Source organism: Coturnix japonica, chromosome 22 (genome assembly GCF_054131305.1).
Source record: "Coturnix japonica strain WE chromosome 22, WE-NBRP24, whole genome shotgun sequence".
Taxonomy (NCBI): Eukaryota; Metazoa; Chordata; class Aves; order Galliformes; family Phasianidae; genus Coturnix; species Coturnix japonica.
In genome coordinates this window covers 2,902,598-2,920,711 of record NC_140684.1, presented here as the reverse complement: position 1 = coordinate 2,920,711, position 18,114 = coordinate 2,902,598, and the positions used below count along the sequence as shown (strand labels likewise).

General features: G+C 50.2%; 1 protein-coding gene across 48 annotated transcripts in view; it reads right to left on the bottom strand.

Moving 5' to 3' along the window:
• The window catches only part of MSI2 (musashi RNA binding protein 2), a 192,273-nt gene that overhangs the window by 34,331 nt on the left and 139,828 nt on the right, over nt 1-18,114 (bottom strand). For all 48 annotated transcript variants that reach the window (XR_014936433.1, XR_014936434.1, XR_001559041.3 and 45 more), the window contains 2 exons: nt 9,858-9,940; nt 4,857-4,971 (listed from right to left, as the gene is read on the bottom strand). Coding sequence is in view for 42 of the 48 variants with exons in the window: in XM_085521928.1 (XP_085378054.1) it covers nt 4,857-4,971; nt 9,858-9,940 (198 nt within the window). In the remaining 6 variants the exon portion in view is untranslated. The remainder of the gene's footprint in view (nt 1-4,856; nt 4,972-9,857; nt 9,941-18,114) is intronic.

Sequence of the window (18,114 nt, the reverse complement as noted above, 5' to 3'; positions counted from 1 at the left end):
AGTGAGGGCGGTGCAGGAGGCCTGGCATCCCCGTGGCCGCGTACCCTTGTGTGTACCACACCTCACAGCAATTCTTCTGCCAGGGTAAGCCCCTCCGATTCGATTTATACATACATATAACGTACTATTAATCATCATCTAAAACTGGAAGATAAAAATGCTTGGATGAATTCTGATGAGAGGATTAGGCAGTGCCAGGGGAAAGGAGCCCGTGGCCGCAGGACAACGCTCTGGCTTTCCGAGGTACATCCTCTCTGCTCAGCTGAGTATTTGGTTCACAGCTCAGCAGCTGGATTCCCTTAGAAATTAATCACTTCTGTCACTAAATCAGATCTTTCAGAGTTACACTTTACAAAACTTGTTTCCCCTTCCCAAAAAAACCCCACTACCACCTTACTGACAAAGAGAGTGTTTGCCAAGTGAGTAACACCACTATGAGCACCGTGAGCTCCACGACTGCCCTGCCACAGCACTGCTGTCCCTCTGAGGCTGCCCAGGGGGGTCTCAGCTGTATCCGTGGTGCTCAGCGCTCTCTCGGTCAGACAGATGGAATCATAAATTTACAATACAACATTACTTCAATTTTCCTCTTCATTTACTGCTGCAGTGCCCCGCTCTGCTCTAACGAGTCGAAGCCTGATCCGTGCAGAGGAAATGGGCTGACTGAATATCAATAGCACATTAACACCAGGCCCATGTGGCTGCTTCATCAAGCCAAATCACGGCCATGCTGACCTATCCACCACTTCCATTAGATGCCATAGTCATCCTGTGTTGGGCAGTGAACAGTTTATTTGTCTCAGTACTCCTAGTGAATGACCCAACCCTCTTATTATCCCTCATTGCTACCCAAGAATCCAAGGTTTGCCCAGGTTGCCTCCTCTCAAGCAAAACCCTGGGGTCTGCTCCAACCAAGACCCCAAAGCACGCTGACAAGGCCCAACTCCTTGACCCCACAGTATCACTCCAGAGGCCGTGGGCTGAGCACACCAGCTGCCCTACACAAGGTGACAGCAATGGCTGCAGGCACTGTGCTGACCACCAGCAGTCAAGGTGATGCTCTTGTTGGAAGGAACACCCAGCACCACCACTGCCACAGCGTGCTGTTGGTGTCCTGGCGGGGGGAAGGTCTCCTGGAGGAAAGCTTCCAGTGCAAGAATAGCTGCAAACAGATCAGTACTGACCTTTTCACTTACAGTTTATGTGAGGGCTCCACAACACCACTGGCATTAAAGCCCAATGAAGGCCAGTCACTACAGGCACATCACAGAAGAGGAAATGGAGCAGAGTGCCCTGCCCTACATTGTACCCACAGGAATTGGTGACCCTGGATGCTGAGCTCCTGGCATGAGGTCACCAGGGCTGTGGACACCAAGCCAGGGCTTCAGCTCTGTGCAGCCCCCACACAGCTCCTGAGGGGGAAGCAGCTCCGCAGGAGAAGTGTCCACAACTGCTGAACCGATACACAGAAGTCTGCCATGTTTAGATGTTGTGATCCGGGATGGACAAACCTCATGGCTAACACATGGATGCACAGAGCGAGCGCTTTGGAACCTGGAGATTTCTACTTTCACACTTAATTCAAGAACTCAGCCAGTGCAAGAAAGTTATCATCTCCCCATGTGAGAGTTGCTTCCACAGTCCCAAAAAGCAGACTGTCCCAGTGCAAGGGCAGTAGAAGGCTGGCAGATCCTGCAGGAAGCTTGTGTCCGATACAGGGCTCCCCTCCCCAGTCTGCCTCACAGGCAGCTGCTGCTCCATCAGACAGTCTGATGGAAAAAAGGAATGACTTTCTTTGAAGGGCACAAGCTTCTTTTATGCATGAGTTCAGCCTACCTCACCTGAACATGTGCAGTAATGCAGAGCCCCAGTCTGCCTGGTGCAATGATATAAGCAGTTGCAGAGTACAGGTCTTATGGGCTGCACTCTTATCTCTGGAGGGGTTACTTTAATATTAAACTCCAGCAAGCCCCAGGTATCCATCACCAAACCAAGCTGATGATGTGGGCCCCAGCTCAGACAATGCAGTGCATTCAATTGCATTCCGACAATGCAGTCACCCTCAGTGCCTGGTGTCCCATCAGGAGAACATGGCAGCACATCACTCCAGACACAGAGCTGCTACCAGGGGGTGGGAGGAGGAATGGAGCTCACCTGCTCTTTTCTTTGTCCCTCTTTACTTTTCTTTGAAGGCAGGGGGTAATTCAGCAGCACCTTTGTGGCCCTGGGTGATAAGTCTGCACCAGGACCAGCAGACAGGCAGGGGCTCCTGGGTGCAGCGTGAGCTTTCAGGCCTCACTAGCTCTAGTCCATCCAGCCACACGTGTGCTACCCACCAAGGGGCACAGCACTGCTCACTGTGGCATATGAGCTGCCATGCTGCGGCCGGGTGGGCAGGCAGGGATAGGAGATCACGGAACTGAACCCGCTCCAGGCTGCTCTTTATGCAGAGTGGCTAATTAATGTTCCTGGCCTCCCCTGAGGACGTGTGCTTCCCATCAGCAGACAGCGACTGAGACAGCCCAGGAGCAGTCCTGGCAGAAGGCTCAGCCTGCCTGCACTCTCGCAGTCAAAAAATCCTTTCAGAAGAACACTTTAATTTTGTTCCAATCAACCAAATCATCACAGAAGCGGCTGCCTGTGCACCTTTAGACCCCGGCTGCTGCAGGCTCCTCAGGGAGGCTATGATTAATGAAAAAGACCAACTTCCTTAATAGCTTTGGAGGGAGTCACTCTCCACTCTTTCCTTTGGGTTGTCTCGTGCGTTCGCTCCTCTGATTTCCTGCTCTGCCTGCGAACGGCATCTGGAGAAGGTGACCTTGGACAAGGGCTCCCGAAAGCAGGTACAACAGCGTTCTAAGAGCAGCTCCCATCCACTCTGTCTCAGCCCAGTCAAACAACTGAAGTAAGGCGGGGAGTAAGTCTGTCTCCAGCCTTGTGGAATCTTAGCAAAGTACTCCACTGCTTCAGACTGTCCTGGCAGCCCTCTGTGCCAAGTGCTCCGCTGTGTGATGGGTTAATTATGCCCTCCCCACGGTGGGATGGGGCTCATCGGGTGTCCCCTCCCACCCTCAAAGCAAGCCCTGGGGCTCAGAATGGCCACCTCCATCACAGGCTGCAGCTCTGCATGTCTTTAGTTAACATGGTGCACCACAGCAAGCAGAAGATAAAAGACAACAGTGTGAGTAGATAATGAAGCATCTGGCCTTCAACATAAATCAATCACTAATTCTGAGCAAGCCACTCTGGCTTGAAATCTAATCAGCACACTGAGGGCTGCCCTGCGAGGAGCATTGGCTGGCCAACCCCGTGCAGCAGATGACCATGGTACATAACCCAGCTGAAAGTTCTCCACGGAAGATGATCCACATGCTGAGAACTCCTCTGTGGCTTCTTCAAGCCCGAAGCCATCTTCTTCCCCACGAGGCAGCAATCGCTCCCACTGCAGCCCAGGGCTGGTTGAGCTTTCTGTTCAGGTCCTGACACAGAGCCCAGCTGCAGAACTCCTCCCAGCATCTCCCCCTCACCTGGTGGAGGGGCTGCTGCCCTGTTCCTCCCCCTCAGGCTGTGCCAGCCCAGCAAGAAGCACCCACCCATGCATCCCGGACACCAGCAGCACCACACAGAAGGAACTGACTTGAATAAGATAAATGTTTTAACCACAAAATGCTATCTCCAGACACCTTGGGGCATGGTGGCAGCGGAGCATGGGGACAGAAAAACAGATTTTGGGTTGAAATGACTGAATTACACATCCCAGCAATGGATCATTCTGGCCACACAGAGAAGTGCCATTGAATTCAGAGGTAACACAAACAGTGCAGGGAAATTCCTCCCCATCCAATCAAGCAGCGCCTGAGGTCAGACAACTCCACAGAACAGCCCAATTTTCATAGGAACCAAACCCTCTGCCCTGACAGCAGCTCAGTGGACAGGCCCTGCTCCAGCCGCTGGGTGCCTTCAGTACAACGGTGCTGGAGGGGACAGGTGAGCACCCTCCTGCCTTTCCCCAGCAGCTCTGCCACCCTGGGCAGAAGCCAGAGAACACCCATGAAGGGCCATGAAGAGGGACTGTGGGCTGAGATGGGGCACTTCTGCCCAAGGACACCCCCAGCTGCTCCCCTTGTGACTTAAGGCCTCAGCGTGTGACAAGGGAAGGTGCAGCAACAGAAAGGGAGCAGAGAGTTGGCCATATGTGGGTTTTACAAAAGGACACTGGCAATGGATTAGCAGCATTTTGGCTTAGCAAATCTGAGGATGGAATATCAAGGGGTTGTCAGACTATACAGAAAGAAGAACCATCCAGGCAGAAACAAATGAGAACCAATTAAAACTAAATAGACCTCGTGCACAAATAGAATTTTGCCATTAAATATCATTTATCCCATTTAATTAGTATTTTCTGGACACAATACTCTGGACTAAAACACCATTCCATCTCCTTGAAACTCGTAATTATTGTTGTGACCTATGCTGTTACGCGTCCCCCTGCTTTCTCCACCTTGCACACCATTTAAGAGCCAGCAAGATTTTCAATTATCTATGCCAAACTGTCAAAGATACCTTTAAAAGAGGGGGAATAATGTGTGACTCAATTCTTCTAAAAAGGGGGAAGAGATCATTTTTAGTCAGAATGAACACACTGCATCTTTCATCATTCTATTTTTGCGAGAAAGAGTAAAACAGCCTATTTAAAACATCCATTTAAATGCAAATTGTTATATTCCAGGAAGGGGGGGAGTTAATCATTTCCCACCGACAGGATTATTCGCCCCCACCCCAGCCCTGCTGTAGTTTGAGGCTGGCACCCACTCAGGTGCTGAGGAGCCCTGGTAGGTTCTCGGAGACACACTTACCCAACATTCCCATCCCCAGCATAAAAGCGTCCATGGTGTATGGCAATCCACGCGCCCTTCCTCTCGTCCCTGGTGGAAACATCACTTCTTTAGGTTGTGCTTTCTTACATTCTACCTATTGAGCAGAAACATGTACAAATGAGATGCAAATGAATTCCATGTAAATGTCAAATGCAGAACTGATCTACTTGGGGGGGGGGGGGGGAGAGATTTATTTTTAGCGTTTTCCTGCCTCCACCGCCTCCCCCTCAAAGATGAACTTTCCCAACAGTAAGAACGCATTTAGAAGAGCACACATGTGCTCCTTCCAGCACAGCCAGCACCATGAAGATGACAGAAACGCTGACTGAAGGAGTTGCTGCCGTCCTGGAAGGAAAACCCGCGCTGCGTTTCGTCTTGGTGACACTTTGCAGGCGTGGAATGGATGGAGGAAAGGCCTCAGCACCGCACAGCTCTATTACAATCGATAGCACAGAACGGCTCTCGGTGATCATTACAAAAAGCTCCTTTTAAAACAGGAATAAGGAATCAATATTCCTGCCCAGCAGAAAAATTTCTGTAAACCCCATTAATAAATGATCTGCATTCTTTCACTTCAAGTTACTCCCAACTGCCTCCAAATCACTCTGTGCACAGCAATCACCTCTGCTCGCTCCTCCCGAGCCCCTATAGCACTTCCAGGGCCAGCCCACTCCAGGGAATGGCTTGCAGGGTGCCGGGCACCTATGGGTGCCACCTCGCTCTTCCTTTGGGACAAGCTGTGGCCACCCTGTGTCTCCAACCCCTCTGGCAGCAGTGGGTGAGCAGCGATGGCAGCAGATGGGCCCAGGGCTGCTGGATAATGTGGCTGAACATCTCCATTCCTAATAGCCTTATCAGTGGCTGTGTGTTCATTGTCTTATGAAAACCGACCGCCTGTTTCTAGGCAACCTGATCAGCGAAAATTTCAGGTTTATACAATTTTCATTTAGGTAACATGAAGGTTAACTGACTGTAATGGCAGTATTTTAAACAAAACCACCTACTCCTCCCCTTTCTGCTGCAAATCTCATGCAGATCATATTTACATCGTTTGCTTGCAACACGCCCCAGTGTTACAGCGCTCAGATTCCCAGCACCATCAGAAAGAGCACTTCTAACAAGCAAACTGCCCGAACACAGGGAAGGATGGACTGAAATTCCTCTTGAGCTCTCCTTTGCCACATTCCTGCCAACAAGCACTGGGGTCCTTAAAGCAGCTGCAGGGATGGGCTGTGAGGCATGGGGCAGTGCAGGAAAGCCCCACAGCAGCACAGAGTGCAATGGAAAGCAGCACAGCGCTCACTGGGGGTCTTAGTATGAAGGTAAAGAGAGAAGGAAAAGGAATAGAAAACCTGTCAGGGAATACAGCAGGCCCTGCAGCAGCAACATGCCACGATTGCCTCTGAGTGCACAGGGCCCAAATGCAGCCAAAGCACCAGCACCTCGGCCACGTCCTGCCGACTCCTTGGTGCACTGCTCATCACTCATTACACAGGAGTGTGCCCATTTAATTTCTCTGCCCAAACTGCAGTGCAGTGACCACCAGAGGTGCACCATCCCATTTCTCAGCACACCCTTTGGGTTCACCGCCACTCATAGTGCCACGAAGGCATTGGTTACACCTCACAGCTGCTCTCCCTGCAAAAACTCAGAATGATGAAAACAATCTAGCCTGGCTCGACGGACAATTAACAGGAAAATGAAGTTTGGATTAGCACGGTTAGAAACAATAACCCAGTAATTAGCTTTTGCAACCACAAAACAGCCTACTGCTGCTCCCTGAAAGACTGGCTTAATTTATGATTTTCACAGCACATGAGGATATAAAGGGAATGGTACTGAGCTGCAAATAAGTTTTAGCTTGGATTTAAAGGGGAAGAAAGAGTCACCAGTAGGAAAATAATTTCTGAGCCTCGTAAACAAACACACCCCATCCCAAGGGCAGAAATGCTTGTTACTGCCCAGCAGAGATGACTCCTGTGTGGGTTGGGCAACATGCAGAACCAGGATGTGCAGGGCTGGGCTGCTCAGGCTGGGGACAGCACAGCCCCAGGGCAGCATGGGGACACCAGAGCCCAGGGCAGGCTGCCCCATGGGACACATGGCCATGCTCTGCATCAGATGTTGGCACAAACATTATCCAGCTGTGCTGCCCTGGAGCCGGCCCGATGTGGGCACATATAAGCTTTTAGTTCAGTGTTTCTGCATATCTTAATAATATCCAGATTTTTTCTGCCTCCTCTGTATGAGGGATGTGCTCCAGTCTCAGCAGCCCAACAAAGAACGGTTTAAAGGCTGAAAGAAATTTAAATTAAAAAAAAAAAAAACAGCAGGGAAACTAAAAGTCACTATTTTTGTTTAGTCTGGTTGGCAGAATTAATGTCGCGCCGGGGTGCTCCTGGGTCAGATGAGCAGTCAGAGCCACCGGAGCCCAGGATGGCTGAGATGAGGAGTGAAAAGCCTCTCACACCCAGCACAATGAGACGGGCTGTCAGCTCGCAGCAGCACCACCACGGCTCACAAAAACACGGCCAACAGCTTTCCAGGGAAAGCCGAGCGCTCCCGGATCCACAACGCACAAAAACCTGCTTCACCACCCAAAGACAAGGAGACTTTGTCTGGCTGGCCAAGCATGCCTTGTGGTTAGCCAGGGCTGGGCCGTCCTGCTGCCCCTCAACGTGAGCTGCAGCCATGAGCAGCACTGCCCCGCAATGCCCCGCAATGGCTGGCAAGCACATCCCCAGCTGGGCACGGCTGTGGGATGGAAACCCAAAGCATGCGGGTAATGCATGCTGCAACCACAGCTCGAAGGCCGTCAGCCCTGGGAGGGCCAGAGCAGTGCTGACACATCCAGAACAACACAACCACCAGTGGGTCCCACCATGGGGCGAGGAGCAGAGCGACAGCCCTGCACCATGGGAGCCCACTCACAGCAGCTGCAGAGAGGTCCGGCCCCAGCTACCCACATCATCCTGGGATGTGAACAACTCCACAACAGCACAGACCTCAAAGCAAATGACCCCAATGCATTTTTTCCAGCCACTTTTGTACCCCCTAGAACACCAGACTTTTGGCAAGAACAACAATATTCTGGGGACATCTCGTTTTGGTTTTATCTATTCCCATATCTCCTCAGAGTTTGGAGAGAACCCATGGCCTCCCACATCAATTCCGGCTTCCATTTATTAAATACCTCTCTGGCATTTTCCTTTCACTTGCACGCCGCTCGTTTAATATTACACTTGACATTCTAAGCTTTATGGATGGCAACAGGCAGAACGGGAGGGATAAAAATAACCCACATGGGAAGGCAGGCTGCAGCCAGGCCAGGGAGCTGCCACCGATGGGAGCCCACGTGGGAGAGCTGCCAGGGCAGTGCTATGGAGCACAAGGGGCTGCCAGCACCCCTATAGCACAACGCCAGGGAGCACAGCAGACCAAGGCACAGGGCCAGGGGCACACAGGAATGCTGTCCGCTGTCAGCCCTGACCCAGCACACTGTCTCACAGCCGTGCACAGGCTCTGCTGCTCCTGCATGGGTTTAGTAATTAATCTGCAGGCACATCGGCAGCACGATGAGTCAGTCCCAAGACAGGATCATGTCTCATCTCCTCCCTCGTGGGCTGCTTTTAAAATTAGTGCTGCGGGAGTGACAAGCAGAGAGTGCTCAAGGCACCCAGATCACGCACTGGGAAGAATGTACTTCAATTATTCACCGCAGCAGAACACCCACTCGCTTTCTGCTGCTCCTTGAGCACTTTTGCCCTGTGCCCTGCTCGGGCCGCCTGCCCACAGCCCCTGCAGCCCTTCTGAAGGAGGAGCTCTTCCAGAGGGGCAAATTCTGATAGCAGAGCAAAACCCAACCTGAGGTTTGGGGCAAAGGAAGGGCAAAAACCATGGACCCCCTCCCCTCATGCACCCAAGCACACAGCTCAGCTGGAGGCTGCTCTTCCTGCTTTGGGGGCTATGGCTGCCCACTGTGCAAAGGTTCTGCCCCACACTCTGTGCTGCTTTGGGCTGCTATCAGTGCCCAGCCACCTCCTGCACCTCCCCACTAGGACTGACACAGCTGAGCTGAGCTCTGGAGAAAAGTACATGGTGTGAAGTAAGAAAACCCATGGAGTGCTCCATGATGGGCACTCACCTTGCATTAAGCATCAGGAAAATCCCATTCTTCCTTCCCCACTGTGAAAGCCTTACTCAAATTTAAAGCATTCCTAATTTGAGGTAAGTCTGCTGCTCCTGGAGGCAGGAGCAGAGGGTGTTAGCTCTCATTTAGTTCTATAAGGCAGACAGATCAGCATTTACTGACTACACGGGGAATGGAACCACAACCCACATTCATCTCACGCAAAGCATCACCAGCAGCAGAAGAAAACTCTGGGAGCAAAATAAAGAGCAGCAGGGCTGGGCAGGGCGAGCCACCCCACTCCTGCCCCATTCCTGCCCTGGGACCCCAGCTCTGTGCCTGCCAGGGGGACGGCCACTTTTATTTCAGATGCACATTGCAGTCAGGAACAATATGAAGAATATTATTTCAGTGCCCTGGGAAAAATTAGCAAGTCAAATATTGAATCAGGCCTCCAGCATATGCCAAGGAGATTGCTTTGATCTTATCCACACTAAAAGCTCCATTATTGAATTTAAAGTCTGTGAACACATATCAGACCAATATACAATGCATATCTGAATACACATTTGAGAAGCGAAGGATGTTTTGACAAAGGGAAAAAGAGAATTTCAGCTGAAATTATCAAAGTTTTTGCATCGATCGGAAGACAAACACCCCTTTCCATCTGTCACAGTGGCTTTACTGACAGGGCACTGTGCGACTGTGGCTTCATTTCACCCAGGAGAAACTTCCCCTGGAGCCGGGCAATGCTGGCATGCTGCAGCACTGCATCGGCCCCATGGACACAGGGCTGGCAGCAGCCACAGCCCAGGCCCCACATCCCAGCATTGGGCAGAACACACACTTACCATTTTATTATTGATTTCATGGAAGTGAATTTCGCAGACTTTTTCCACCACATCTTCGTTTTCAAAAGTAACGAAACCAAATCCTGTTCAATAGAGGAACAAAAAAGGAAAGGGGGAAAAGAAAACATTAGCGAGATCAAATAGCTTTCCTTCTAACAAGGCATTATTTGCCATTTGGACTTTGGAATGCTTTCACAGGAATATGCCCATGTAAACACACCTGCCCTCCACAGCGCTGCGGAACTCATTACAGCCTAATGGAGGGAAGAAGCATCACCTCGGAGGAAATTAATAGGGTTCTGTTACAGCTCTTCCATAGGATTTAATGGAGAATTAAAACCTCCTTATGGATTTTTTGATCCATCCAAAGAATTTAATGGATAGTTACACCCTGGTTACACGACGGCTCAGAAACTACGATTAGGCTATATTTTCTTTTACACCTTATAGGTTTTTAAGAGCAGTCTCTACAAAACCCAATTATATGTCTATGGAAGCATATTGATTTTATCTCCTGTTTAATTCCAAGGGACTTCTCCATTAGGGCTGACTCATTGCAGGACGAAAAAAATAAAACCAACCAAGAACCCATGCAGACAGCAGCTGCTCGCTGCCCTCCCTCACACAAAGCCAAGCTGACAACTTCAGCAAGGCACCAGGGCTGGCCAAGCTCCGGAGGTGCTCGTTTGTCCCCTCTTCCTGAATGACTTCCTCTAATGCCTCATCAGGACATCCTGAGGCCTCTCTGAAGCCGTCAGTTGGAAGGCTCTGATCTAATCGCTCCTCTCCTCCACGCTGCTGTGTCCGAGGTGTGGGGATGGGGCTGTGGTAGGGCTGCTGGATGCCTGCTGCCCAGCTGCAGCCCAGCACTGTGTGCTCTGCTGGCTGCACGGCCCCTCGGTGACTCACAGCACCTCATCCCAAGCCCCTGGCACCTGCACCCAGCATCGTCTTTTGGGGAATGTTTAGCACAGGTAGCGAAGGCCAATGCTCCCCTCCTTCTCTGGATCTTCTTGCAGGGATGGGAAAGACAAAACAAAACACTATAAATGGTTCTAGTGCTCCTCTGAGGTGCAGCACATCATCCAGCAGTGCACTGCACCCAAACACAGTGCTCAAAGCACGGCTTTCCACATCAGCACATACAGCTTCAAGCACTGTGCTTAACAGCTCCATCTAAATCCACCTGCAACAGACCCGTAGTCACAACTGGAACGTTTGTGGTTAACCACCTGGGTGCAGCATCCCAGAGTGCCCTGGCAGTGCTGGGGCCATCACCACCTCCTCCTCCTCATTAGTAACTCATTAGTGAGTGCTGCAGCTGAGGATTTCTCATTGGGCTCCTGTCAGGTCTCGCTGCCAGGCTGGAGCCAGGAAGGGGAATTTAGAGGAGATTAGCGTTAATACGCAGTGCAGCGCTGCAGGCAGGATGCGTTCTGACCAAGAAACAAGTCTCCCCTTCTCATCACACTCCACACAGCTTAAACACAGCTTTACTCAGAAATTACTCCTCCAATTAAAGCAGCTTTCTCTGTTTAGAGGCTTTATAACAAGAATAAAACAACAATCCACAGGTGTCACCGCTCACTTGCAGGTTTTTAAAGATCTAGGCCACTCCATGCAGGCAAAAAAAGAGACACGAGCAGGTCTGCAGGAAAACCAAGAGCCAGCTTTGCCTCATTCCTCCCTGGGGGAGCAGAGAAGAGCAGCACTCAGCGCTGGAGGCTGCTGTTGCTCTCACAGCCCATCCACAGCATCGTGCTGCTCCTTAAACAACCGCAGGAAATCACTGCCCTGCAGCTAAAGAACTCCTGACATGAAGCAGCAACGGGCCCTCCTTTGTTTCACTTATAAAATACTGGATTGCGACTTTCAATAATCGCACGTATAAAAAACCATTCCTGTATGCATGCCTTATTAGTTAGCGTAATGAATACGCGCCCATTTCCGAATTACCAAAGCTCTCAGAAACCTTCCTGGACGAAACAGACAATTACTTCTTATGAGAGGTACTGAGAGTCAACAAAAAGCGCTCCTTGGAAAGTGCATGAAAAAGATTAACACAAAACAAAGGCGGCTGTTTGAAACGGTGACAGAAATAGGATGCTGGTTGTCAAGGAGCGCATGTTTTAAAATGAAATTATACGGCATCCTTCTGAATGAAGCTATTATTGGAAGCTAACAAGCTCTATTTAAGAGATAAGCATTTAATGGAGTCAAACGGTTTTTTTTTATTTTTTTTATTTTTTTTAATTCAAATGAATAAAACTGAATATTCATTTGAATAATCTTTTCTGGAGAAGAAAAGACAATGAAGAGGAAGAAAATAAAACAAGAGGCAAACAGAGTCCGAGTGAGCAGCTCAAGGCCCAGAGCAGCCCTGCAGGAAGGGAGATGGCAGTCCAGCCTGCAGGTGGAGGCCGTGCAATGGCTCAGCAGAGGGCTCTGCTCAACACCCGGGCAGCAGCACACAGACACCTGTGGGAGTGCAGCCCATTCACTGGCAGTGCTGGCAGCCAGGCAGGGGCTGTCTGATGCAGAAACACATCCAAGGGAACGGCTCATGGGGAGGGTAAGCCTGAGGAAATGCATTGCCTTGTGCACATACATCAGCCTGAGCTCCCCTAGAAACATCCCTGATATGCCCGAAATCACTGCCCAGACACTCAGTGCCCATCACGCAGCATCCCCTAGGGCAGCACCAGCTCTGCACTCCAGAAATGAGGGGAACACTGCACTGAGAAACCAAATAAAACTACAGAAAGATTAAAACAACTTAAATCAGTGGGCGCAATAAATCACATGGAGAAGCTGTGCTGAAGATACCAAGTGTCAGCGCTCCCGTGTTCTGCACTTTGTTTTTTTCACACTTGAATCAACCATATTTCACACCTTTGTCGTCACTCGAGAAGTTTTCTGTCAACCTCAGTAAAATATAGCTGAGATGACGACACCACTGCTATGAAATATATCTGCTTTCTCTTGCGAGTTGGCAGCTGCTTTCCTCAGCCAGGGTGCTGAGTGCACAGCAATGTATTACAGCTGTGTTTAGGTACACCCAGAACATCACTCAGCAGCAGTTATGTGAAGGCAGCTTACACATGGAAGGCCTTGCTCATTCAAGCCTGCACCAACAAGGCTAATGATGGCGTTGGCTGCAGAGGCTGTGATGGACAGAGCAGAACACTGTGCACCACGGTATGCCCTGTCCTGTCCTGGGGATACCAACACCTCCCAGCAGTCAGCCCAGCCCAGCATCCGCACTATTACCAACCTCCGGCCCAGCATCATCCCAAAGACCAAGGACTGGCTTTTCAACCAGAGAAGAGTTCTGGGGGTGGAGTCAGGGCAGCAAGCACTGGAGGAGGCTGCTTTGATCCCAGGCCATCCCAGGGCCACCCCATGACATGGAGGTCACTTCACCTCACCTGCACCACTCCCTTTCACCCACGTCAGGTCTGTGTTGTCTACTTGGATCACACAGTCTTTGCTAGCTGGGACCATCTCCTACAGCACAAGACGATCTCCAACAAGACCAAGGGAGAGAAGAAGTGAAGATATACACAGCCCACATCACACCAACTGGCAACGCTCAACTCTCACTCCTGCTGCTAGGCAGAAAGACCTGATGGACATCCACACAGCACAGCTCCACACAGCTCCATCCTCCCCGGCCTGGCAGTACAGTGCAGCCCAGAGCTCACAGTGCTGTGCTGAGGGATACAGATACACAACAGCCCCCAACAACCACAGCACTGGAATGAGGGAGCATCAGCTCAGGCTGCGTTCCCTCTTTGCATTACATCTTGGTACCTGATGATCTAATTTGTATTTGTTTTATGCCTCTCTCTTCCCATATTTAAGTTACTTAAGCAGTGAAGCACAGCAACATCCAGTCCTACCATGGCATTATTTATGCACCTGCTTTCTTGTTTATACCAACAGTTTTGGCAGCCAGACCTGTAAACCATAATAAAATGCGTTTTGAAAAGCAAAAAAATAAAAAATAAATGAAGGAATGTGACCAGACAAGCCAGGCATAATAATATTAAGGCCCGTGTCAATTAATTTTTCCCCCTCTTGATAAACGAGCCCCATTCCATCCATTAATAATGAGGGAAGAAACAAGAAAAGTTGACACTGGTTTAATTTATTTGCTCAACTTGCCTGGTCATATTTCTCCCTGTTGCAAAGCTTTCCAGTGCTGCTGGGAATTGCAAGTGGCTCCCACACAGTCGATGCATAGATTGGTGTGAATCAATACAGTTCTGTTTTATTCACACATCCCTCGTAATCAGAAGGGAAGAAGTTCCTTAGTAAGCGATCTCACACCCGCCAGCTCACCTGCAGCAGTAACAGAGCTGTGTGGGAGACAGGGGACCAACACAACAGGGTCTGCTGCCACCAAGCAGAGAGGTCAGGGCACCTCCATTGCTCAGATGGAGAACCAGGAAGGGTCTGGACCTAACCCAGTGCTGTGCGGACGTCCATGGGAGCAGGGATCAATGGGACAACTGCTGCTTTGCTCAAACCAGAGCCCCGCAGAACTTGCAAAGCTCAGCCCCATCCCTGTGCTGTCTGCACAAAGCACAGAGCTCCCCCGGTACTCCAGGTCCCTGTGCTGCCTCTTCCCCACTTTCCAGTTCCTTCTGTGTAGTCTCCATCTGACAACCACAACTTGGCTCATTACAGCTCAGAGCTGTCTGAGACAAAAGCTGTCAATTCTCATTTGTTATTCCTCATTATTCTTGTTTCCTGAGAGGCACGCACAGAAAGGAGATGTTTATGTCTGCTGGGGAAATAACTCCCACGCCGGCAGGCTCTGCCCTTTGGTTGGCACACACCTCACCTCCACATTGGGGCTCAGAAGTGATGAGAAGCTGCTTCACCGCACTGCCTGCACATGGGGACAGCACAAGGTGCTGGTGTGTCAGTGCAGTAGGAGTGCAGGGCAGTAAAATAATGGGCACTATAGCCCACTCAGCCTTTGCTCTGAGCAGCTGCAGTACTTGGGTTCCTCACTGTCCTCTCGTGGCTCCAGGGCATCCAGAGGGAGCATCATTCAAAAACAATACAGAGCCAAAGCAAAAAGAAGCGGGCATGGAGAACAAGAAGGCAGAGCAGCACACAGCAGCCGTGCTGCTGCGCTGGGCAGAAATCACTGCCCAGGAGTGATCACCCCACACGGGACACTGAGGGCACATCCATCACCACGGGGAGCTGCTGTGACAGCACCCGGCCTGCAGGGCTGGGGCACCCCGCTCCCCTCAGCCACATGCCACGGCCCCACCAACGCCGGCAGCACCTCACCCGCTCTAATACATTTTTCATAACAACAAGTTCTTCATTAAAATTTTATTCTATTAACGTTCTGAAATCAAACCAAAGCACTGAGTACATAATGACTTAAACGCACACTACACTGCAACTTACTAAATGCCAGCTTTATCATACTGTTAATTAACAGAAGCCATTAATGCATTCACAGATCATTTAGACACATTAAAGTTGACCTAAGAAAAACTGCACGTATGTGATACACTTCTATCTGTATTGTGTCTGAGTTTTCCACACGGGAGGGCCCCCAAGTGCTGCATGGGGCAAGGATGGGGACGGGGAGAGGAGCCAGAGGGCGATGCCAGCAGGCTGCCCCACGGGTGCTGCCCCACATCCTGCAGCCCACTGGCCTCACGTACTCTCCGCCTGTCAATTCTCCCACAGTTTATTACCAAATTTCTAAAATATTACGTTTTTTATTATATCCAAACTCACTTTATTGCATTTGACAATACAGATAATCACATACCATATGCTCTAATGTTTTGAAACCAATGCATGTTGACAGCAGTTTGTATTTGTGATGCATAATTCTATCCGGGCCTAACAAAGGCGACGCAACGCTGAGCCCAGCACAAACGTTCTGTCACTGGGGGATCGTCTCTTCTTTTCCTTTCCCATTTCCTTTTCTTCATTTTAACAGCACATTCACAACACCGGGAGGAAAGTTGTTTTGCTTTTGGTTGAGTAAGAAATTAGCTGAAAAGATGGGCTTATCAAAGAGACGTCCTCAAAATATTAATAACTGGTAGGAGATGGTGATTATAATTACTTGCATATGAAGCTTGCTGCTAACGGACTTAGGGAAATATGACAGCTCATCCTCAGGCATGGTGTGAACTGTGGTGTCCTCACTCCTGCACAAGCTCTGCTCCATCAGCCCCATCCAGGCTTGGCCAAAGGACACAGGCAATGGGACATGCCAGGCTGGTGGCCTGTCAGGTCCTCCTCTATGGGCAGGATGCAACAGTTGCCCTCAGACACTCTTTATCACAGCATCCCTTCCATTTAAAGCAGGTCTGCTGCCAAGATGGGAAGCAGTAACGTGTGCACACATTGTGTACTCATGTGTCGGTCTGCAAGGAGATGCAGAGCCACTGCCACCCAGCATCATCCCACTGCAATGAAAGGCTGCACAGATACAGCATCCCACAGCATGCAGCCATTCCGAGTGAGTGACATGGCAATATCATACCCAATTAACTCCTTTCAATGGAAAAAGACCTAAAATCCCTTCAAAACAGCAGGCACCGGGGCAGAGCTGAAGTGCAGCTGCATGGTGCGGAGGAGCTGCCCACTGTGCTCAGTGCAGCAACAGCTCCTGCTGCCTCCCAGCCCCTTATCTCTGCAGTGCCTGTGGCAGTGAGCTCCAGTTTGTGTCTTACATAGAAAAAAGAGTTTTGTGCCGAACCCACAGCCTGGTGGCTCTGCTTGGTGCCACGTGCATGGGAAGGACAAACTGTCTGAGTGGCTCTTTCATGCCACTCCTGACTCACACAGCTCTATTGCAAACACTGGGATGAGAAGAAATGCTGTTTCTGATGTACTCGGAAAGGGAACAATGGGGGCACAAAGTACAACTAACAAGAAGCAATGAGCTCGTATAGCCTTCCTATGACAATCACAGCTGCGTTTGAGCCCAGCCCAGCCCAACAGCCATGCTGACTCCATGGCTGACCATGAGCACCTCCTGACACCCATGTTCCTATGTGTGCTCACACCTCCACAGCCCCATTCCCATCATTTCTTCCTTCCCATCCCTGAACCAACCACAAGCAGAGATGAGGCAACACGCTGGGAAGTCACCCAAACCAGGGATGCTCACAGCACACACCTGGTGCCCTGCGGTGCTGGGAGAGCAGCCCAGGTAAAGCCCAGCTCCCAGCACCAGCTTCAGCCTGAGAGATGGCAACGCTGTTCAAACCAAACAGGATGCTATGTCTAAATTAAGCTGCAATGACCTGCTCTGAGGTCTTTATTAGTCAGGTAATGATCATTTAAGAGGAGGTTACAATCTTGAGCCAAGGGCACCTAATACCATTACTGAACTTGTTAAAGCCTGCCAAGCAAGTCATTATTTCTAACATTATTTCTTTTCCTCTTAACACAGCTTTCTACCTTTCTCTTTGTGCTGCTTGGCTGTAAATCCCGGGCAGCACCTCAGCTGCTCAACCCAAGGAGGATGGGAGTGAAGGCTGTATGTGCTTCCACACCAGCTCAGCTCTGCTGCTCCTCGGTAGGGATTTAATCCTTTACTCAAAGCAACAATTCTGCATTCTGATCCAACAAGGATGACTCCAGGCCACCTCCTCCTTGTCATTTCAATATGTCCTCCTGGAAATCAGTCACTGATCCCCTACATCTTTCTCCACCCCCATCCTGCAGTGTTACAGATGCTCACATAAGGAAAAAACAGAGCAGAGCAAGCATGGGGCTGCACAACACCGTTACCAAAGTGTGATGGTGGAAGAGCCCACCGAGCAGCCCAGCACAGATACACACGCACAGCCTGGGACAGCGATGGCTGCCCACACACAGCACAGATATGGCACACGGCCACCAGCAACCCAACCAGGAGGGAGCAAAGGCAGCTGCACCTCCGGGTAACCCAGCACGGACAATATTATGAATGACACAAGCAAGCTGCCAGCTCAGGAACTCATTACTGTCAAGGTACAACATGGCTGTCTGCCAGGCCCCCAGCTTTCACACTCGCTATGCCAGAACATCCACACACAATTTAATTGCATTATAATTTCAAAAGTGCTTTTCAAACTGGAAAAAGGCATTCACTGATTAACCAGCGAAGAGCAAAATTGTTTATGAAATTGAATACAAAAAGCTACAGAAATGTAATTGGGTCGTTCTAGCACCTAATTTTCAAGCCATTTTCCCACTTATTTAATCACGAGATACAAAA